This window comes from Rosa rugosa, chromosome 2 (genome assembly GCF_958449725.1).
Source record: "Rosa rugosa chromosome 2, drRosRugo1.1, whole genome shotgun sequence".
In the NCBI taxonomy this organism is placed as follows: domain Eukaryota; kingdom Viridiplantae; phylum Streptophyta; class Magnoliopsida; order Rosales; family Rosaceae; genus Rosa; species Rosa rugosa.
Genome location: NC_084821.1, coordinates 57,754,609 through 57,778,469, shown reverse-complemented (window position 1 = coordinate 57,778,469; position 23,861 = coordinate 57,754,609). Strand labels below are relative to the sequence as shown.

At 37.3% G+C, this 23,861-nt stretch overlaps 1 protein-coding gene and 1 long non-coding RNA gene across 2 annotated transcripts; one reads left to right on the top strand and one right to left on the bottom strand.

The window, feature by feature from the left end:
* The first annotated feature begins 1,729 nt into the window (after nucleotides 1-1,729).
* On the top strand, nucleotides 1,730-7,757 carry LOC133731130 (calcium-transporting ATPase 12, plasma membrane-type-like). Its single transcript, XM_062158578.1, has 2 exons — nucleotides 1,730-1,747; nucleotides 1,930-7,757. Exons 1-2 carry the CDS (start codon nucleotides 1,730-1,732, stop codon nucleotides 4,816-4,818), a joined length of 2,907 nt encoding a protein of 968 aa, XP_062014562.1. The 3' UTR covers nucleotides 4,819-7,757.
* A 775-nt stretch (nucleotides 7,758-8,532) lies between these two features.
* Nucleotides 8,533-10,309, bottom strand: LOC133728744 (uncharacterized). Its single transcript, XR_009855981.1, has 2 exons — nucleotides 8,812-10,309; nucleotides 8,533-8,562 (listed from the first exon to the last, which is right to left on the bottom strand). It is a non-coding gene; the product is annotated as an uncharacterized LOC133728744 (long non-coding RNA).
* Between the last annotated feature and the right edge of the window lie 13,552 nt (nucleotides 10,310-23,861).

Here is a 23,861-nt window from a genome sequence, read left to right as displayed (position 1 = left end):
ACTTTTTAAGATTAGTTTTCTAATAATTTTTTATATTCCACTACAAGAAAGAAAGAAAAAAAAAAAATAACTCAAAATATATTGCTTTTAGTATATTATTGTGAGATTATTCTTTATTAATATAATGAAGATTTAGTATCATATTATTGTTTTCTTCATTCTATAGTTGTATTATTATGAGATTAGTCTTTATTAATAAACATATATTTAATATTTAGAAAAAATACTTTATGTCAAAACATGGATATAATGTTTTATTTCACTATTTTGATAACATAAAAGAAATAGCATTGGTGGAATTGTCATGAGATTTTAAATAAAAAAGTCTAATATTCAAATCTCATCATTGTGGTTTTTTAATATTTTTAAAAACAAAATGAAATTTTGTGTTTGTAACGGGCCGGCCCACAATATGTCTTGCTCGGGCCGTGCCGGGCTGGGCCAATGGGCTAATATTCCTAGGCCCAACCTGACCCGTTATTCTAACGTGCTCGGGTCGTGCCGGGCCACTAACCTGCTTGGGCCGTGCCGAGCCCCTGCCGTGCTCGTGCTTAGCAGCCCGTTTGCCACCTCTATTCCTAAGCAAGAACTAAATCCAGAATGAGCCGAGAAGACCAGTACCACCGCCACACACGGTGGTTTTTAACTGTGGCCGACACGGCCCAAAACCTCAAATCTCTCAAACCTTAATCAAAATCAAAACCATGTATATAGATATGTAGACCTCGAAGTGCTGATCAAGTTTCATACCTCACTTACCATCAACAGTGACCAGACTCGCCAGAAGTACCAAAGCTTCCCAGCTTCGATTCTCTCTTACCAGAAGTCATCTTGGAAAACCAACAACACAGAAATGTTGAGGATGTCAAGAGGAAGCTTCTGATATAGGTTCGACAGTGGCCGGAATCGGAGAAACTCACCGGCCAACCTGAGAAGCTTTCGGCCTTCGATACGCCGTCGCCTTCGGTTGTTTGGAGCATAGAGAGCAGGGCTTCGCTTCGCATCGTCAAGAGGAATCTAATGCAGCTGGTCCGACGTCCAGGCGTGGCCGGAAAGTTGAGAAGAAATCGGGTTGTGTCACCGGGAGAAAACAGGTCGAGACCGAGGTCGGTCCCGGCTGTGATATGGTGCTCCTCAAGCTGGTTCCACGTATTCATAACCGAAATCAACGGTTCAAATATAGCGGTGTTTGAAATCAACGGTCCATATCAAGCTGCCTAAAAAATTATATTTTTAAATAATTTTTGGGTAATACCAACTTCCAAAAATCATTAAAAATAGCTCGGGTGTCCGAAAAATCCTACGAACTCATAACGACTTCTTTAATCCTATAGGCTTGAAAGACAAATTTTGAAAAATCAAAAATTTAAAATAATTTTTGAAAGCTATAAAGAGTTTAAAAATAAGAGAAATCCAAGCAAAAGTAGCTAGAAATTAGTTTTCCTATTTAAAATACAAAACTGAAATTCTGAGATCTCACAATCCAACCTCCTTAAAAAAAAATCGTCCCGAAATTCAAATAATAGTGCTTGGTAGTCATGGGCATTAAACTTTTTTTTTCTTTTTTGAATGAAGGTAGAGCCAATATATTGATCAAAAGTCAGAATGACCATTACATACTATTCCGTTGTTACCAAGACAGACAAGAATTTCAATATATGCTTAACTTAATAGTGCTTGGTAGTGGATTCCATTGTATGCTTAACTCATATGATATGTTTGAGATTGCATGAATAGCCAAATATCGGTATAAATTGAGGAACATAATCAGTACCCTAGTTTAATGCCCATAACTAATAGAGTACTGTAGTATAAAGATAAGTTGTATATGCAAGATATCGATTCCAATATATGCTTAACTCTGTAGGGATTTATATATCTATCACTAATCATATTGTTGTTTAACTTCATGCTAATTGATTTTTGCAGGAACTGGAACTTACCAGAACTACACACCTTGCATCTGCATCACCTCACGTTTCTAAAGCAGTATCAAGTTTGAGCGTGGAGGATGATGGTACCATCACTAGTACTGCTACCGTTTCTGACCAAGTGAATCTGAACATTGAGAATGATATTACTACCAGGATTGCTAATGAGGCTAAGATCCAGCATGCAAATATTTCCAAGATAGTAAAGGAGAAGGACTTCGCTACCTTACAGAACTTTGGAGGCATCAAAGGAATTGCAGAGGCACTCAGTACAGATTTACACAGTGGAATCCCAGGTGATGAACAAGATCTTCATGATCGATGCAGTGCAGTAGTCTCAACAACACAGGCTCCAACTCCAAGCTTCTTTAAACTTCTCCGACAATCTTGTTTCGATTGGACCGTTTTCCTTCTCTTCGTGTGTGTCATCCTGTCAACTGTATTTGGTATCCAGCAGGAAGGCCCAAGTAATGGTTGGCTTGAAGGAGTTGTCGGAATGTTTGCGATCATCATACTTGTGGTTGTACCTACAATGCGCAAGTATTTCTCCATGCCGCATCCCAGGAATACTAGTCAAATGAAAACTAAGGTCCGCAGAGGAGGAAACCTGCTTCATATCTCCCCATCGGATGTTGTGCCAGGTGACATAGTATGCTTGGAATTGGGATCTCTAGTTCCTGCTGATGGTTTGTTCGTTTCGACTGGTGAATCCTTAGTGTTGGAAGATGGTATGAAATTTCCAACCGTCGATGACAGCAATCCTTTTCTGGTTTATGGTGCAAGGGTGGTAAATGGTAATGGTCGCATGTTGGTTACTTGTGTGGGGATGAAGACAACATTAGGTGAGCTGATGGGCCAAGTTAGATGTACACCTAACCAGGACCAATTACCAGCTCAACTTGATAACTTGAGCACAAGGTTGCAGAATGTTGGGCTCTTGATCACAATTTTCATGACTGTAGTGCTTATCATTCGTTCCGTGGTTCTAAAGGTTAATGAGTACCCTGGCCTCCAAGCTGATCAGTTCAAGGCTAAACCAACTGCAAGCGAGGAGCTAATCAATGTCATTGGCAGATTTTTCATGAAATCAAGTGGGCAGATTAGTGTGTTGGCGATGTATCTGCCTTTATTGATTGTAGGCTTAGCGGAAGGAGTACCTTTTTCAGTTGCACTTGCCATCAATTATTGGACTAAGACCACGCTGTCTGGGAAAGCTAGTGCTCAGAGAATCTTAGCTTGTTTCACCATGGGCTGTGTGTCAAATATTTGCATTGGTGATGGGCTAACTTTGAACCCTGTAATTGAAGTCGACGTGAGCTGTGATGGGGATCAAATAATCGATACAGAGAGTGTTGCTGGTATTAACAGACACGTTCGTGAAGCTTTATACAAAGGAATTAGCACACCACTTTTGATGCCTTCAAGCCCTTGTAGCTCAACAGAACACCGGGTCCTGCTACCGTGGGCCAAATCTAATTTGGGTATGGACAATGAGAATTTATTGCAAAATTGCACCATTGTGGGGAGCGAAAAGTTGAGCACCGATGAGGAGGCTAGTGGAGTTCTGATGAAGGACAATGAAACTGGAGATATGTGCTTTTATTGGAATGGACCTGCAACAACAATATTGCCCATGTGTTCCGAATACTATGACAGCAAGGGGACAACAAAGCTCATGGATGAACAGAAGAAACGTGATTTTAAAGAAATTATGGGGAACATGCAGTCCAAACATCTCAAGACCATTGCATTTGCGTACAAGAAGATTGATGCTCTAATGCCTGAAGAAGGCAACAGCTTAATATTGATAGGACTTCTAGGTGTGAAGTGTTGCACTGAGACAATGGAAGCACTGGAAGTTCTACAAAAAGCAGGAGTGGACATCATCCAGTTCCCAAAAGATAAAGAGTCAGTACTGTCGGAAGGTGAAAGTCCTGTTTATGGAATGGGAAGACCTGCTGACAAGCTCCACACACTGCAACGTCTGAAGGAAGAGGGCCATGTTGTAGCAATGGTTGGGGCTAGAACAAATGAGACTCCAGCTCTAAAAGAAGCCGATGTGGGGATTGCAATAGGGACTTGCCTTAGTGAGATGGCAAGAGAGGGTTCTGATCTCATCATCCCCGATTGCAGTCTCAGTTTCTTGGTCAACATTATTCGGATCGGAAGATGCATTCACTACAACATTCAGAAGTACATCCAAGTTGAGCTCACCATGAATATATCATTGCTTGTGACAATCTCGATCACTACAATGTCCTCGGGACATGGCACAGTTGGGGCAATCGAAGTAGTGTGGGCAAATATGGTTGTGACACTATGTGGGCTTGCGCTACTGGTTGAGCCGCCAACCGAGGAGCAGATGGCAAAGCCGCCGGTAAAACAAACTGAATCTCTCATTACCAAGGCAATGTGGAGAAACATATTACTTCAAGCTTTATATCAGGCTGCCATCTTGGTCACCTTTCAGTCCAAATATAAAGCTCTCCCAGGCATCAACGAGAAGATTATGGAGTCCATAGTTTTCAGCAGTTATGTTCTTTGTCAGGTATTTAATCAAGTCAGCTCAAGGGAGCTAGAGAAGAAAAATGTGTTCAGAGGTATACTTCGAACTCGATGGTTATGGGTGGCTGTGGGGGTTAGTATCACGATGCAGGTGGGTTTTGTTGAGATTGCACACAAGGTTGCTGGCAATGCAAGGTTGAATTGGGCACAATGGGGTGTCGGTCTTTTAATAGCGATGGTTTCCTGGCCAATCGATTTGGCTGGGAAATGCGTATGGGGTGTCATCATGAAGATTAGAATACTTGAATCTGATATTGGATCCACCAGTATGAGGTCCTCTGCTGTCTCAGAATCAGCTTCTAATCGAGAGCTCCTAGTTTGATGAAATGGTACGTGAAGGAATCCATGGAGCTCCTAGAATACTATTTCGTCACTTCAATGATTCCTTGTTTGTAGTCATTCTTTTTGGGTTAGTACTGTGATCATCATTTTGAATGTACAGTGTAGATTAATAATTTTTCTATTTTTTTCAGAAGCACATTGATGTCCAATTAATATTTGTTTTTTTTTTCCAATTAATGCATTCTATCTAATGTTTTAGTATTGTTGTTAATTGATTTAAAATTATAAAGCTTTCAATGGTTCCTAGAATTTGTTGTAGGTTGTAGTTATACTGTTAAATCAAATACATATGATAGGTTTGAGATTGTTTTTTAGAATGATAGAACCGCTTTTAATTTAGAGGAGTTTTAAATACACACCCTTATTTTCTTAATACACACCCCATACTCAATACACCACTTATTTAATTTTTCATTCTAATATTAGACTAAATACACAACCCAAATGACCTAAAATACCCTTAATCTCTAAAACCATGAAATATCATATTATTTGACTATATTAAGATTATTATTTAATATGATTATTAGATATTACTATATTGAGATTTCATAATTTTCTTTTACATATTTTCTTCTATTTTTTGCTGGATATTTTGGCCTATCCCAACTCCATTATGACATCAATTAATTGATGTATTGCAACGTATAGGGTTTAGAAAAAGAGACATAGAAATGCGCGATTCAATTTTTTTCTTCTTCTAATACATAGATGTCTATTTTGGTCATTTAACATACTTATAAAATCTAATTTGAAATATAAAATAATAGGGATGTGTATTAAGTAGTTAGGGGTGTGTATTTAAAATTTCTCTTTAATTTAAAAAAAAAAAATATATATATATATATATATATAAATGTTAAAAAAAAGAAAGAAAAGGATTGGTTGAGGTTTAGAAGCATTACAAAGTGGCTTTGAGCAATTGTCAAGTGACTGTTGTGCACAGGAAAAATGCTTAAATTTGATATAAAAAAATTCAGGTATTTCAGAATCAATCCCAAAAAGGTCCACAATCTTGTGTTCATATATTATAGTATTATACCAAAGTCAACACGTTTTCGATCAGACTTGGTCAATTTTGGAAGTAAGCAATATCAACCAGATATTTACATACCACACGAATTGTGTGGTTTTGCTAAGACGGTAAGACCCCATCAACCCCCATCCGTTGAGTAATTGTAGTCCACATCTTTTTTTTTGTTGATGAAGGTTGTAATAAACTTATTTTACTGCATGTCAAATTGTCAATCATATCTTTGATTTTGAACTTTTAGTCAACAACAACAATAATGAAGGATTTCACTATTATTTTTTGGTCATCATTCTTACATTTAGATTTTAGATTCTTGTAGGTTTAAAATTGTAAAAGAGTTTGTTATTATGCGTAGTTAAGTCGCAAGTTAGTGTTTATCGGATTCAGCCTTGTTCTACAACATTTTCTTGGTGAGATAGTCTTCAGTTGGTGATTTAGACATAATCTAGACTAATGTGTTTTTTTTAGGGTATTATTTGTTTTGGGTTGTGTGGATTAACCTATGAATCATTTTTAGTATTGGTGATGTGAGCTTTGTAGTTGTTAATTAAGTGTGATTTTTGGGGTTATTGTTTTTGTAATGTTATTGAGTTCGATAAATTTAGTATATTGTAGTCATCTTTTCTATACACGTTTAGATTGATTTTTTTTTTGGGGGGAGGGGGGAGTTCTTTCCGTTAGGTCACTCTAATTCTATCTTGTACAAAGAAGTTTGTATAGTTTTTATTTTATTTTATAGTTTCTATTATTTTTAAGAAGTAAAGAGAATTTCATTTTTTAGTTAAAGTGGTGCGAAAAGACTAGATATTCTAAGTATTATTTTTGCATATGCATGCTTCATGATAGTATTGTTAATTACAAGAGTTTTTTTTTTTTTTTTGTGCGTGTGGGGGTGTTATGAACTTATGATTAAGAAATGTTAGGTTATTCTATTTCTATCTTGTACAAAGAAGTTTGTGTAGTTTTTTATGTTATAATTTCTAGTCTTTATGAGAAGTAATTATATATATATATATAGGGTTCTTTCACTAAGGATCCATTTTTTTTTTGGCCAATTTGAGGGACAATAAGGACAGCCGTTGGATCTCTTTTAATGATTTTAGACGGCTGAGATTAAATATTTAAATCAAAGAATTCAACGCTCTCTAACACCTATAACCCAGAATTCCCAATTTTAGATTTCCGGCATCGAAACCGGCCAGATTTCAACACTGATATATCAGTTAATCGACATCGACATCGGTTACAATTTCGGTTCGTTTTTTGATATAAAAAAAAATGAAACTTGCAGATATAATCTTCAAATCCATCAAGGAAGAAGTCAAGAAGATGAATTTCGGAGGTATAGTTTTCTCAAATTTATCAGAAATCAATTGAAGAAGAAAAATTTAACCACTGTAGCATTTTCAGATCAGATCTGAGTTTCAATTGTTTTCCTAACACAAACATATAATACACGAATCAAGAGTTTATCTTTTTCTCCAAAAAAACCTCTAATAATATCCCGTCAAATTGAAGAAGCCTCCAGTTGCAATTTTTTGCGGTTGGAAAGTGAAGGAAATGAAAACAAAGTTTTGGGTTTGTTCTTTGAGGTTGGAGAAAAGAGGAGGAGAGATAAGTTTGGGGTGGAAACAACGAACGTTGAGAAAATCAGACGAGCTTGAATTGGTTCTGGTGATGATGGTTTCATAGCTGATTATAGTTTTGGATAGAAAAATAGAAACGTTTTGGATAGGAGTCATCGTGGAGAGTGGAGGCTAAAAGTGGACTAGTAGGAATCATGTGCGTAGATGTCTATGATAGAAAAGCTGTGACCACTTTGATTTAATCTCAGCCGTCCAAGATCACTAAAAGAGATCCGACAGCTGTTCTTGTTGTCCCTCAAACTGGCCAAAAAAAAGAATCCTTTAGTGAAAGGGCCCTGAATATGTATATAAGATAGTTTCATTTTTTTAGCTAAAGTGGTGGGAAAATGCATTTTTGCATACGCATGCCTCATGATAGTATTGTTAATTACAAGAGTTTTTTTTTTTTTTTTTGTGGTTGTTAGAGCATCGGCCACGGCCCACGGTAAGCTATAATTGGCTTGCTATATGGCTTACCATCAAGGAATATTCCATGGAACCTTTGAACAGCATAGCAAAAGTTTCCCACGGTAAGCCAAAAGCCATAAGACATAATTGAAAAAAGGAGTATAATTCATTATTATGTATTAAGATAATTTAGTCTAAATATATTCAACATTAGACTCAAATAAAAGATCTCGTTGTGATCTTCATAATGGTTTAAATTTTATTACTAAGAAATTTATAAGCATAAACTTTTAGAAGAAAAAAGAAGTGTAATTAAAATTGATAAAATATACACATGAAATAAAAATAAATAGGGTGAGTTCAATATAGAGGGACAAAAGCAGAACAAAACAATAAATAATATGGAGTTATGGTGGGAGGTGATGATACCCCATAGGCCCATATATGGAGTTATGCCCTACAATGGCAGATGGTCTTACAAGAGTTGACAATTAGGAATTAACGCCCAACTGAGGAATTAGAGAAGAAATTAATTAATTAAAGTTTAAGCTTAAAGAATCACATAATTTTGCCCAATCGCACCTCTCTCCGATGAAAACTAGCATGAGTTCCCAAGGATAAACCAGGATGAGAGCTAAACTTTCACCTCCGATGAAAACTAGCAAATACAATAAACATATTCGTACATCCGATATAACTGCTATGAGTGATAAATGTTAATTGATAGAGATAAAGGACATGAGGTGTTCTCTGTTAATGGGGTGACGAAGTTCAAAATCTTCCTCTTCCACATTGAAAGAAATTTTAGCTATATATGCATTGAATCCCCAATGTAATGAGCTCTCCTCTGGCCCGTAATGTTACGGGAGCCATCGTCAAGGATGAGACAGAGATAAAAGATGAGTACCTGTACGCATATATGCGTAATCAGAAAATAGCTGGAGGTGCCTATCGAGCTTCATCTACCATGGAACAAAAGGAAGAACAAGCAAACAAGCCCAAAAGAACGATCGAGCTTCATCTACCACGGAACAAAAGGAAGAACAAGCAATGAAGGGAAAGAGAAAGATTAGTTCTTTTGGGCTCGTTTGCTTGTTCCTGACAGACTACCAGCTTCTTTGGTTCCCTGCCTTCTTACTTTGGTCCTGAATATGCATGTATAATATATAATGGATCTGCTAGCTAGCTGGATAACTGCAGAGACTATTTCAATGCCAGCATTTGCACGTCAGATCCTGTTTGCCTATGCCCACGGGTAAGATACGCATTTCTGTTTTGGTCAAACTTCTCTATTAAGTTCACTGAGATCGACCAAACTCATATATATATTTTTCTTCAGACCAACCGGGTCCAAATTAAAGTAATCAATAATCGAAGAGGAGAGGACATTTCCTAGCAATTGGTTTCTGTTGACGAGTTCTTACCAATCGTTTTAAACGTCAGCTGGCAGGTCTAAGAATACAGGACGGTGACCAGTTTCAGATTTAAGACGTCGCTATTATCCAGGAAAGAACACCTGTATTGGATGCTGATGTGGTTGGAAATTGTCGTAAAAGACGGCGTTAAGTTTTCCATGCTTAAGTGACAAATTTGGCCGCTAATAATTGGTGTACGCGCCTTCTTTTCCTTCGAACGGTGTCAATATTCTTGAGTCTTGACCGCGTTAGGTCTAGCTTTTTTGAGAGATTGATTGGGTTGTTGAAATTCCAGCCAACATTAAAGTGCTTGAAATCAGGTCAAATTAATCCCATAAACCTCTTCAACAGTACTTCTGGCAATCTTAGGCAAATATCTTCTTTTTGCTCAGGAACACAAAATGCAAACGGTTTGGTTCCGAATCTAATTGGCCTGCATTCAGATTTGAACACGCTGATTAAATACATTCGTAGATTACTCAAATTATTCAATTTAACTTATCAATCCATATCAAAATCGATTTTGGACTATGTAGCTGAGGGTGGTGCTGCCTGGTTGAGGGTTGCGAATTAATGGTCGAGCTTTGTTGTTCGTCTTGAGCAGTAGTGCTCTCGGGCTAATAAAGTGTTATCACTTGAGTGCTGGGCAATGGGCATAATGGACCGAGAAAACGGTTACTGACCGAACCGACCCGGGAAAAAGGGGTTGGTAAGCGCACTGAGAGTAAAACGACGTCGTTTTGACGGCACACAGCATCGACCCGCTTTATTTTACGGATCGATCTACCAGACCCCATCTTGTTCTCTTCTTGGCCAGAGCCTCATCTCGTGCGGGTTAGATTTTTCCCTTCTTCTCTTCTCTCTAGTCTCTTCTCAGTTCTCACTCATGTATGTTTTGCTGGTTTGGAGCTTCTCTCTTCTCTCTACGGATCAATCTACCAGACCGCATCAATCAATCTACCCCGAAACCGCACCGATAAAAACGGTGAATCCAGAAATCCGTCCCAAATATTATTTACAGCGGTGTGGTTGCTGTTTCAGGCCCAAACCGGCCCGATCCGCATCGAGTCCACCCCTAAATTTTATTAATAATGGTAACTACTAATTAGGATAATCATTTTGGGATAATGACCATTTACACAATTTTGGCCTAAAAATTGCCCACTTACTCCACTAAGAGTTTTTTACTCTCATTTACCCAATCTAACATCTATTGACAGTATTGCCCTCATTTTAATTAATAAATTACACTCATCTCTCTCTCTCTCTCCCCCTCCCCTCTTCAATCTATTCTCTCTCTCCTCCCCCCTTACCGATTTCTTCTCTCACTGGAGACCGAATCCGGCAACGCCGTCGCCTTCTGACTCCTCTCAGACTCTCTCTCTCTCTCCCCTCCCCTCTTCGATTTCTTCTCTCTCTCCTCCCCCCTCACTGATTTCTTCTCTCACCGGAGACCGAATTCGACAACGTCTGTGGGCTTCGTCATTATATGCGAGGAGGTAGGATTCGGGTCGGGCCTGGACGGCGAGGCAGGAGTTGTTAGTGGTGTCAGCGTCGAACTAGAGGATGGGGACTTGTGGCAGAGGTGGCAGTTGGCAGTTGGAAGGATTGGTAGAGAGGAAGTCCCGGCCGGGGGCAGTTTGCTCCAATCTGGTGCCCAGAGCATTTTCTAGGTGGCCAATTTTTATTTTTTTTGGGTAAACTGTGAGCTCCGAGAATGGGGAAGGAAAAAAAAAATAAACATGTAGAATTGAACATATAAATTGATCAATTGTGTCTGTAGTGTATTCATTTTGGTTTTGGGAGTTTATGCAATTCACTGGAGGGCAATAATATGATTATTGGAGGGTAATAATATGATTATTAGGAGGCAATAATATGATTATTGAGAGGCAATAAAAAAGAGTATTGGGGGGCAATAATATGATTATTGGGTATTACTAGAGGGCAATAAAATCGGACGCCGAAATCCAGTTACAGGTTAGATGGCCGGATTCCGGTCACCGGAGTTCGGCAAGGTCTCCGATGACTTTTCTCTCTAAGTGACAAAGAAGGAGAGGGCAAAATTGTCCTAAAAATAAATAAAAAGTAATAAAAAATTACTTAATTGGGTATTAGGGCAAAATATATATAAAATATTGTGTAAGTGGGCAATCTCTTAGAGTATTTGGGTAAGTGGGGTTAATTAACCCCAAAATTGTGTAAATGGTCATTTTCCCAATCATTTTACTGTAAAAAAGTGGAAGAAATCAAATTTTAGGAGTTCCATTCAACCATTCCAAAGCCGGAATATCTCAATTTCTAATTTTCTATAATCGATTTTCAATTACTAGTGTGATTGTTCATATGAAGTATTAATCTCTATTAATAAAGCGATCGAGGTTGGTTTTTTAGTTCATCTTTAGTGTCTTTTTTATACTTTCGAAATTGTCCATGGTCATTGGTTTGACTGAACTGGAAGATTTCAAGAAGGGTTATGAACATGAGTGGTTCTATTCAAACCTCCTATAATAGTATTTGGACCTCCAACCACCATTTTTAACACCAAACTTCCCATTTTGTCCATTATTTTTCTATTTAAACCTCCTATTCTTCAAACCTCTGTAACTCCTGTGCCTTTCTCTAGCAACATTAATTTTCCTCTCTATTGATTATCCATTTGACAAACTGTTCGTTTAAGTGGATCAATTTAGATGTTGCTCCTTGATGGAACGAAGAATATAGAGGAAATAATGAGGTTGAGTTTAATTAATTTATAGATTTGTTAGCAGCCAAAAGTCATGGAGGAATGATAGAAATTGATGGAGTGGTAAAAACTCGCACTTATCTTGTATAGGAGGAATTTAGTATAAACTTGACTGATTAAGAATAAAATAGCAACATATACCGTACATGTCTGCATATATATATATACAACCAAATTGAAGCACTTTTTCATTCAACCAAATACTGATGAAACACGACCATTGGAGGGGTTTAAGAAATTGAGGACTGAAAGTTAGAAAACATGGAAAATTAGAAGAGTTGGAGAGAGGATTATAGAGGAATTAGGGAAGAGAATAAGAAATGGAGGTGAAAAGGAAGAGGAGAGACAGTAAAACGGAACCACAAAGAGGAACTAGGACGATGAGAGCGACATAAAAGCATAAACAAGAATATATTTTTATATATTTTTTTTTCAGTTTAAAAGAGGGCAGTATTGAATTTTAAAATGTTCAAAAATGAGAGGAGGTATACATACCAATATACATACCAATAAAGGAGGTATGAATAGAAGCACTCTATGAACATAAAATGCTGAATGCATGGAGAGAAAAAGAGAGGAGGCGAAGATTTGGCGTGGCGTTGCGTCTTTGCTCCTCGGAAAACCAGAAAGAGTAGAGAGAGCAAAAGGAAATGGGGAATTGGAGAGGAGGAAGGGAGAACGCCATCAAAGCCAATAAAGATAATACTTCTTCTTGCTCTGTGCCTTTTCTCATTTTTGTGTTGCTTGATTCGTGGTTATTTTGTATTAAGTTATTAATAAACCATCTAATAAATTCATGTTTTGCAGATATGCTTAGTGCATGTGTTGTTTGGAATTACCTCAATTCATGTTTTCCCATAGGTTTAGTGTTACATTGGAGTGAATTGCACCATAACTTTGTCTAATTTTAACTCAAATTTACCTCTCTCATTACTTGAGCTAATCCAAAAGACTTTTCCATATCACACTTATATCAATTTGGTTATGTGTTGTTATTGAATACCAGATTTCAAGTTTGTAATGATTTTGAACTGTGATATGATCTAGTTTCGAGGGAAGTGTGTTCGTTTGAAGTCAAGGAGACTATGGTTATCGAGGACAATAATATATGGCAACAAACACAAGACCATGGATAGGGACGTCGGAACATAACACCAGCTCAATGTAGCTGATTGTTATCTTGGTTCTTTAATCTGCAATTTAACGTTAATTTTTTATTTTTGGGGTTCTCGCCCAATTAGAAATTATTTTTTTGAAATGGCCCAATTAGAATATTTAAGCATGACAACGTTGATCAAGTTCAGTATACCTTTCAAATATATGTTGTAATATATTCATGTGTGCTAAACAACTTATGTTCAATCTCTCAAAGAAAAGACAATATTAGTGATAGGGTCCTAAACGTACGGAACGAGGTGTTAGTTACAAGACAAGTTAGTGTAGTGGTGAGTATCTCATACACTCATTTCCAACTATTTGAACAAAAATTTACAAGTATTTGAACCAAAATTACAATATTGAGAACAAAAGTTACCATATTCATTTACACTATTTACATATAGTTAAATATTGCTGATTGTATTCTTTCAACATCAGAGTGCTTCAATCTACTTGATAATAAGTGTTATGGTGGTAATGTGGCCATTAAGGTGGATATACAAAAAGCTTTTGACACTCTCTCTTGGGATTTCTTATTTAAGGTTCTGGAAGCTTTTGGTTTCAGTCAGATTTTTATTGGGTGGGTGAGAGTTCTGCTTAATTCTGCAAGGCTCTCAATTTCAATCAATGGAAAGTCTTGCGGTTTTTTCTCTTGTGGTAGAGGTGTTCGCCAGGGTGATCCGCTTTCACCAATTCTCTTTTGTCTGGCAGAGGAAGCACTTAGTAGAGGTATTTCTGGTATGGTCTCATCTGGTCTTTTGAATCTTATCTCATCCCCAAGAGGCAATTGTGCTCCTTCTCACGTGTTGTTTGTCGATGATGTGATTATTTTTTGTCGTGGAGATAAAAGAAATTTGGCTAGGGTCTTGCATTTTCTTGAGGAGTATGGTCTCAATTCAGGTCAGATGATTAATAAAGCCAAGTCCCAAGTTTTTATTAGCCGTCACCTTGAAAGAAGGAAGCATTCTATTATTTCTACTCTAGGAATTTCTCTGGGTACTGCTCCATTTTCTTACTTGGGTGTGCCCATTTTCCGTGGTAAGCCGCGGGCGGTTTATTTTCGTGCCATCATGGACAGAATTCGAATGAAATTTTCTAGTTGGCAGGGATCTCTATTGTCAATGGCAGGGCGTCTACAATTAATTAAATCAGTCGTATCTAGCATGCTTGTGTATAGCTTTCAAGTTTATGAGTGGCCGGCAAGTTTACTACAAAAATTGGAGACTTGGTTGTAAAACCATAGTTACATGCTCACAACATATGCACAACAATCATAAAAAGATCAAGGCTTACCTTCTGCAATTACTGTCATGGATTCCATCTTATGCAGCTGCTAAACACGATCACTGAATATGGTCTTCTGTTACTTACCAACTTGCTTCTCAATAGACAGAACAATATGCAATAGTCGTGGTAGTAATCAGGGACCAATTCATCTGTATATATATGAGACTTAAACCTCAAGAAGCTTCCCATTAAAGCATTCCTTGTCGGTTTAGGTTTCACTATTAGATTCCTAATGTATCACAACTTATAGCCTTTCTTGTCGACTAAGCAATGGATTACTCTCCTTAATGAATTGATACACTACTTCATTAAGTCACTAGTATTGATTTACTATTTGTATCCATGTTAAACTAGGATTGATATTAAGCTAATCATCAATTACTTTATGATGATATGTGTTATGTCCATATTTGATCTTACAATCTCCCCCTTGGACTCACACATATCATGCTCGATGATTTGCACCAGAGAACATCAAAACCTACTTAACTTACTGAAGTGCGCGCCAGATAACAAACTCAAATCGAAAATCCATTCCAACATGGTCAGATCACAGTTACTTATGTAGAGCAAGAAACAGTATACATTTTAACAAAAATGCAGAGTTTCAAAACCACTAACACAAGCTTCTGAAATCCACATATGTTCAACCAGAAGTGATACAATATATGTTAATGTGTATCAACAAGTAAACATATATTAGGTCCTACTTTATGTTTCTAAAACTAGAAACTCAAGCAAATTTACTGAACACTGATGGCTTAACAATATTGCTTGAACCTTATCATCATGTTTCACATGATTTAAGCCATCTGATAGCAAGTATAACTTTAAACACAAAATCGATAATTTTCAGAACATTCAACAAAAAACTGCAGCAATAACCAAAATCTGAAAATACCTCAAAATTTATTAATAATAAAATCTGTTATTACAAACAAGTTGTGATAAATAAAGTCAAAAGATCACAACTAAAAATACAAGAACTCAAAAACCTTAGAAATTTAAATTGCTCCAACTGGATTAACTCTCTACTGAACCTAAGCATCTAGATTAGCTAAAACTCCAATGTTGGCTGTATGCTTCTGGAATGCTGCTACTGACAATGCCTTGGTGAAGGGGTCTGCTAGCTGCGAATTCGTGTCAATGCTCAAAACAGCTATCTCACCATGCTTAACCCTTTCTCTAACACTGTAATACTTTAAATCAATGTGTTTAGAATTATTTGACCTTTTACTGTTCTTACTGAAGAAAACAGCTGCTTCATTATCACAATAAATCACAAGTGTGCCTGCCACAATGTGACTTAACACTTTGGTCTGCATCAAGAAATTCCTGATCCAAAGTCCTTCACACACAGTTTCATATACTGCAATAAATTCAGCTTGCATGGTGGAGGTTGAAACTAGTGTTTGCTTCATGGTTTTCCAAGCAACTGCACCTCCTGCTAGCATGTACACATATCCACAAGTTGACTTCTTGGAGTCTGGATAGTTCCCTGCGAAATCAGAATCTGAAAATCCAACGAGTTTCAGATCCTCCACTTGCCTATAAACTAGCATGTGATTCTTTGTTTTCTGCAGGTATCTCAACACTTTCTTCCCAGCTACCCAATGTTCATGGCCTGGATTAGACTGAAATCTTGATAAAATCCCTACTGCAAAAGACAAGTCTGGCCTAGTGCAGACTTGTGCATACATGAGACTTCCTACAAGTCTAGCATAAGGCTTTGACTCCATATTTTCTTTCACAACATCACTTTTGGAACTTTGCTTCTTGGTTAGTTTATCTCCTTTGGACATGGGCACTTCTCCAGCTGCGCACTTCTCCATACCAAATCTCTTCAAAACTTTGGTGATATAATTCTGTTGAGACAAACCAAGTAGTCTCTGTGCTCTATCTCTTTTAATCTCAATGCCTAGTACATAGGATGCTTCTCCTAAGTCTTTCATGTCAAAATTCTTTGACAGAAAGCTCTTGGTGTCTTTAAGCAGTTTAAAATTACTGCTAGCCAAAAGTATATCATCGACATAGAGTACTAGGAAAATAAAATTGTTCCCAATTGTCTTCAAGTAAACACACTCATCAACAAGATTCTCTGTAAATCCAAAAGTAGAAATCACAGAATCAAATTTCTTGTACCACTGTCTAGAAGCTTGTTTTAGGCCATAAATTGATTTTCTTAACCTGCATACTAAGTTTTCACTTCCAGCTTGCACAAAACCTTCTGGCTGCCTCATATAAATCACTTCATCTAGTTCACCATTCAAGAAGGCTGTTTTAACATCCATTTGGTGCAGCTCCATATCAAAATGAGCTACTAAAGCCATGATTATCCTAAACGAGTCTTTTGTAGAAACTGGAGAAAAAGTCTCAGTAAAATCAATGCCCTCCTTCTGTGTAAAACCCTTGGCAACTAATCTTGCTTTATGTCTCTCTACATTGCCATTTGCATCTCTTTTGGTTTTGAAAACCCATTTACAACCTATAGGTTTCTGTTTAGGGTCAGGTTCAACTAATTCCCAAACTGCATTTTGGCTCATGGAATCAATTTCTGCTTCCATTGCTAGCTGCCATTGGTGAGATTCATTACTTTCAATAGCCTGGTTAAATGTAGTTGGATCATTGTCTTCTGCACAGTTCATTTCAATTTCTGCTTCTTGCAGATAAACAATGTAGTCACTCTCTTCCCCCCCATAAGTTGGTTTTCTTGCTCTCTGTGATCTTCTAGGCTGAGGGTTGACAGGGACTTGATCAGTTACTGGGTCAGTTACATGACCAGTGACAGTTACTTGGTTAGGTACTTGACCAAAGACATGGTCAGTTACTTGTCCAGCGACAGTTACTTGGTCAGTGACTTGACCAGTTACATGGTCAGTTACAAGACCAGGTACAGTTACTTGGGCAGTTACATGGTCAGTGACATGACCAGTTACTTGATCAGGGACAGTTACGTGGTCAGTTACTCGACCAGTGACTCGATCAGTTACATCTTGTTCTAAAGGCAATACAACACTTATATTCTCATCCGACACAATTTCCTCAAAATCTGAGGTTAAATCCTCAAGGTTTGTATTGTGAACTTTTTCACTTAGAAACTTTACTTGATGTGTTTCAAAAATTCTAGGTGAATGATGAGCAGAATATAATTTATAGCCTTTAGATTTATCTGGATAACCTATAAAATAGCAACTAACTGTCTTAGGATCAAGTTTATTCAAGCTTGGATTATAAATCCTAGCTTCTGAATGACATCCCCAAACATGGCAGTGGTGAAGACTAGGTTTCCTGCCACACCGAAGCTCAAAAGCATTCTTTTCTATAGCTTTGCTAGGTGTTCTGTTGCAAATATAATTTGCAGTTTTTAAAGCCTCACCCCACAAAAATTTTGGCAAACCAGTTGTACACATCATGCATCTAACCATATTCAAAAGAGTCCTATTCTTTCTCTCTGCAACACCATTCTGTTGTGGGTTATAGGGTGTTGTATATTGAGCTTTAATTCCATTGTCTTGCAAAAACAAGGCAAATGGACCCTTTTGTTGGCCGGATTCAGTGTACTTGCCATAGAACTCACCCCCTCTATCTGATCTTACTGTTTTGATTTTCCTTTCTAGTTGATTTTCTACCTCAGACTTAAAGATTTGAAAGGCTTTCAATGCTTGTGCCTTTTCTGAAAGTAGATAAATATAACTGTATCTAGAAAAGTCATCAATGAATGTGATAAAATACACATTCCCACAGATAGTTTGATGCCTAAATGGCCCACATATATCAGTGTGTATGAGTTCTAATAAATTTTGGCTTCTATATGCAGTCTTCTTTCTAGTATTAGTTATTTTTCCCTTAAAGCATTCAACACAGTCTGTTAGATCAGAAAAATCAAGTTCATTTAGGATGTTGTTTTTTTTTACCAAAATTTTCAGTCTCTCTTTTGAAACATGGCCGAGTCTTCTATGCCATAAAAATGCAGACTTTTCATTTAGTTTGGTTCTTTTAACACCTGTTAAAGTGTTAGTACTGTTGGTGTTATTTTCAACAAGTAAAATTTCTTGTTGAGCCATGGAACAATTTAACTGTAAATAATCATTCATAATAACACCAGAACCAATTTGAACAGAATTTTTAGAAATAAGAATTCCATTACTATCCATAACAAGTCTACAACCAGATTTTACTAAAAGAGAAACTGAAACCAAATTCCTTCTCATGGAAGGTACATAAAAAACATTGTCCAGAACTAACAATTTTCCTAATCCTAAATCGAGCTTTAAGGTTCCAATAGCCTTGACTGCCACTCTCATGCCATTGCCTACACACAGGTTCACTTCATCACTTTTTGGGATTCTCCTCCTTATGAATCCCTGCAAAGAATTAGTAATATGAATAGGTGAGCCTGAATCTATCCACCAAGACTGTGGTTCAACATTTATAAGATTAATTTCTAAGGAAAAAACTGTATTAGAAAAAATCTTACCCTTTTTGGCTAACCAGTTCTTATAGCCAGTGCAGTCCTTTTTCATGTGTCCTATTCTTTTGCAAAAGTAGCACTTGAACCTGAATGGCCTGTTTTCCTTGGCCACTGCAGCTGTTGAACTCTTAGTTATGGCTTTGGTAGGCTTGAGCTTATTCTGGGGCTTTTTCCTTTTAGGCTTCTCAATGAGGTTAATGGTTGTAGCAGGTTCCTTTTCTTCCTTGATCCTAGATTCCTCATCCACACAGATGGATATAAGTTCATCTAGAGTCCAGTTTCCCTTTTGAGAGTTGTAACTGGTCCTAAGATGACTAAAACTGTTAGGCAAGGAATGTAGTGCATAATGCACTACCTGCTCATCCCTAACCCCCATCAAGAGCTCTCTGAGTCTGCCATTTATATTGATCATCTTCATAATATGCTCTCTAACTCCCCCTGAACCCATGTACTTCAAATCATGAAACTCCTTAGTCAGCCTAGCTGCTTCTGCTTTTTCACTTTCTTTAAACTTAGCACCTATGAGTTCCAGAAAATCTGATGCTAGCTCAGGCTCTTCTATACTTCCCCTGACAGTCTTAGACATAGATGTTCTGATGAGGTTCTTAGCCATTCTATTGGATCTATGCCACTTCTTGTAAAGGTCAGTATCTTTCTTGGTGCTCTTTTCATTTAACTCTTCAGGCTTATTCTCAGTAAAGCAGTAGTCTATGTTCTCATGCATTCCCATATAATTTTCCACAGAGTCTAGCCAAGCTCTATAGTTGGTTCCAGTTAACATCAAGACACTGTTCAAGTTCATGTAAGAGTTACCTAAGGAGCAAAACAAAAATTCGAGTGAGTTCTCAGTTTGTAAAGAAAATATGTTTAAGTTTTTTGTGTTTTATTTAGCTTTAAGTAACCAAAACAAGAACATACAAAAAACCTAAACAACCATACTTGCATTCATGTCAGTCCATAACAAAAACAATATTAAGCATCACTTTTGAGCAGAAACTTAATATCCTGGAGTTCTTTATCAATATGCCATGTTCAATGAAAACAAGTTATCCAAAGAAATTTATCCACATCTTTAGACAGAAGAAAAATTTCTAAGTATCCGTATTTATTTTCATCAAGCATGCATACTGCTGTTTTGTATTCTAAAACCATACTTAACCACTTCTTTGGAAGATAAAACTGAAGCATAGTTTTAAAACACAAAACACAATTTCAGTTTTGTTACTCGATCAGGTACAGTTACTTGGTCAGTTGCTTGGTCAGTTACTTGACCAGTTACACGTACCTGATCAATGTTTTCTGCCAACATCAATGAAGGATGCTTTGTGCATCATAATCACTTATGCCAACAGAAAACCACAAAACATATGAGCTCTTTTACTTTACATTCTATCCAGATTCATCCTTGTAAGAAAATTAAGCTCTTGTATCTGTCAACTTTAACGTGTAAACAAAATCTGGGAGATTTCTGTTCTTCATACAATTTTACACAATCACAGATACAATACCATATCATCAATAAATTCAACATGCATATTCAAGCATAACCAAAATTGATTCGATTCCAAGAAACCACAGAACAATCAAGAAATTGTAAATTTCATCCAGTCACCATCTACTCTAGCCTAACGCACGCCGGGAATGCAACTAGGGTTCTTGGGCACAATCAAAACTTAATTATCATGCTATGAATCGAAAACAATTTTCACAGAAAAACCTGTTTTTGCTTTTTCCCCAATTTGCTGCTAAAAAATCATAGCGGAAGCGTGAATTTTATAATTAACCAGATGCAGCAGTCGACTTAAGTAACTTACCTTGATCAGGTACCTGACCAGTTATTTGGTTAGTTACCTGGTCAGTTACTTACTTGGTCAGGTACCTGATCAGTTACATGACCAGTGACTCGGTCAGTAACCTGATCAGTTACTTGACCCGTAAAGCAAAAAACCCTTAAAAATTTTATGTTCGTTTTGCAAAACCCTAAAATGATTTTTCATATTTGTGAGCCTATGCTCTGATACCAATTGTAAAACCATAGTTACATGCTCACAACATATGCACAACAATCATAAAAAGATCAAGGCTTACCTTCTGCAATTACTGTCATGGATTCCATCTTATGCAGCTGCTAAACACGATCACTAAATATGGTCTTCTGTTACTTACCAACTTGCTTCTCAATGGACAGAACAATATGCAATAGTCGTGGTAGTAATCAGGGACCAATTCATCTGTATATATATGAGACTTAAACCTCAAGAAGCTTCCCATTAAAGCATTCCTTGTCGGTTTAGGTTTCACTATTAGATTCCTAATGTATCACAACTTATAGCCTTTCTTGTCGACTAAGCAATGGATTACTATTCTTAATGAATTGATACACTACTTCATTAAGTCACTAGTATTGATTTACTGTTTGTATCCATGTTAAACTAGGATTGATATTAAGCTAATCATCAATTACTTTATGATGATATGTGTTATGTCCATATTTGATCTTACATTGGTCACGCAATTTTTTGTGGTCAGGTTCAGTTGATAAGAGGGGTGTGCCTCTAATTGCATGGAAGACTTGTTGCACTTCCTTGGAGGAGGGTGGCTTGGGGCTAAAGCGTTTGACCGTATTGAATCAATCCTTTCTTCTTAAAAAGTGTTGGGAAGTTCTTTCTTCCTCTTCGGAAGGCTGTAAATTTCTTCGTGGACGATTTATTCGGCATGGTAGGCCTCGGAGTTCTTATGCCATCTCATCTATTTGGCCTGGCTTGAAAAAATTTTGGCCTAAAGTTATATCACAAGGTAGGTGGCTCATTGGTTCTGGTTCCCAAATTTCTTTTTGGAATGACAATTTTATTGGTGTTCCTCTAAAGAACTTTTTTGGAGCTTATGAAGGGGTGGTGGAGCAGATGGATGGATTTGTTAATGATTATATTCCTGATGGCCACTGGGATCTCCCTCCTCTTCTCCAATTGCATTTTCCGGATCTTTGTGATATTATTACCAGTATTCCAATTGCATTTAATCCACAGGAAGAAGACAAATTAAATTGGTCAGCCTCTTCTTCTGGCACACTCACGGCAAGAGAGGCTTTTCATTTTGTAAGGCCTTCTTTACCTACGGTGGATTGGGGGCGATTGGTTTGGTGTAAATATGTGGCACCTCGTATGTCAATTTTAGTTTGGAAAGTATTGAGGGGAAGGGTGCTAACTGAGGATTTTTTACAACGACGTGGTGTCTCATTGTGTTCAATGTGTCTATTATGTCGGCAACAGACGGAGTCCAAAGAACATGTATTTCTTCACTGCCCATATGCAAGGTCTATATGGTCTTTTATGTTGGAAAAATTTGAGTTGGGTTTCATTCCTAATTCATTACATGACCTATTTGCATTGGGTTTAATGGTTGGTCGCAGCCCCCAATTGAGAGAATTATGGGTTGCTTGTTTCTGTGCCTCTCTTTGGTTTATTTGGCAAACAAGGAATAAGGTGAGATATGAGGGCATGACTCCAGATGTTGCTATGGCTTGCAGGTTAATTAATGGCCATGTTTATGCTTCTAGTCGCATAGCTACTGGACATATGTTTAACAACATACAGGAGCTTTGTGTCTTGAAGAGGTTTGGTGCTACTTGTAGGCCGCGTTGTGCCCCAAAAATTTACGAGGTGAATTGGCATCCACCCATTATTGGTTGGTTCAAAGTTAACACGGATAGTGCTTGGAAGCGAGGGGAGGATCGTTCAGGTTATGGTGGTGTTTTTCGTGATTATCATGGGGAGGTTGTCGATGCCTTTTCATCATCCCTTGACATTCCTAGTTCCATTGCTGCGGAGGTTATGGCAGTGATCAAGGCAATCGAGCTTGCATGGGTTCGAGATTGGAAGCATATTTGGCTTGAAGTTGACTCGTCCCTAATTCTAAATTTTCTCCAGTCCCCCCAGATGGTACCTTGGCAATTACAGGTAGCATGGAAGAATTGTGTGCATCACATTTCAATGATGCAATTTCGTTGCTCACATATATTTCGTGAAGGTAACCAGGTGGCTGATGCATTGGCCAATTTTGGCGCTTCTGGTACGGGCTTTACTTGGTTTGATTCATCTCCTAGTTTCGTTAATCAATTTTGTTTAAGAGATAAGTTGGGTCTCCCTAATTTTCGTTTTAGATGATTTCTTTTGTTTTGGAAGGCAGGATGATGTCTGTCATTCCTCATCAGTAGTACTTTACTTCTGGATGGTGCAGGATATGTCCTCTCCTCTTACTTGTATTTTCCTTTACTTTTAATAAATATTTTTCCTCGCATTTGCGAGGTTTGATTAAAAAAAAAAAAAAAAAAATTACAACATTGACAATGAATTTGTTCAAAAGCTTGTAAAAATATCGTAAGAGGTGTAATTGTCATTATTAGAACTAAGATTACACAAAATAGGACTCAAATTACAACTTTGACAACAAATTTGTTCTCACTTTTGTAAATGTGGGTATGAGATACCCACCACTACACCAGAATTTTCCGTTAGTTACATAGAGAATGATTGTTTTTGTCGTGATTTTAAACTTGTCTGTCAAACTTCTATGATTACACTTATTCTTAACATTTTTGCCTCGTCTTTCTAGACAACCTATGATATGATTTTCATAACACATTAAAGTCTCGCTCCTCTGGTGCATTGTGACCATGCTCACGACATTCTGAAAAAACCTCGAGAAGATTTCATATTGGTGAGGTATTGTGGACGATCATGATGTGCTTATTAGTTGGGAAGAATATGAGAGGGTGGCGACCGGTGAAGGAGAACAAGAGGGAAATTGAGTATCATTTCCCCGTACTACATATTGGAAGAGAACGATCCATCCCAATATTAACACCAAATGAACATTGAAAG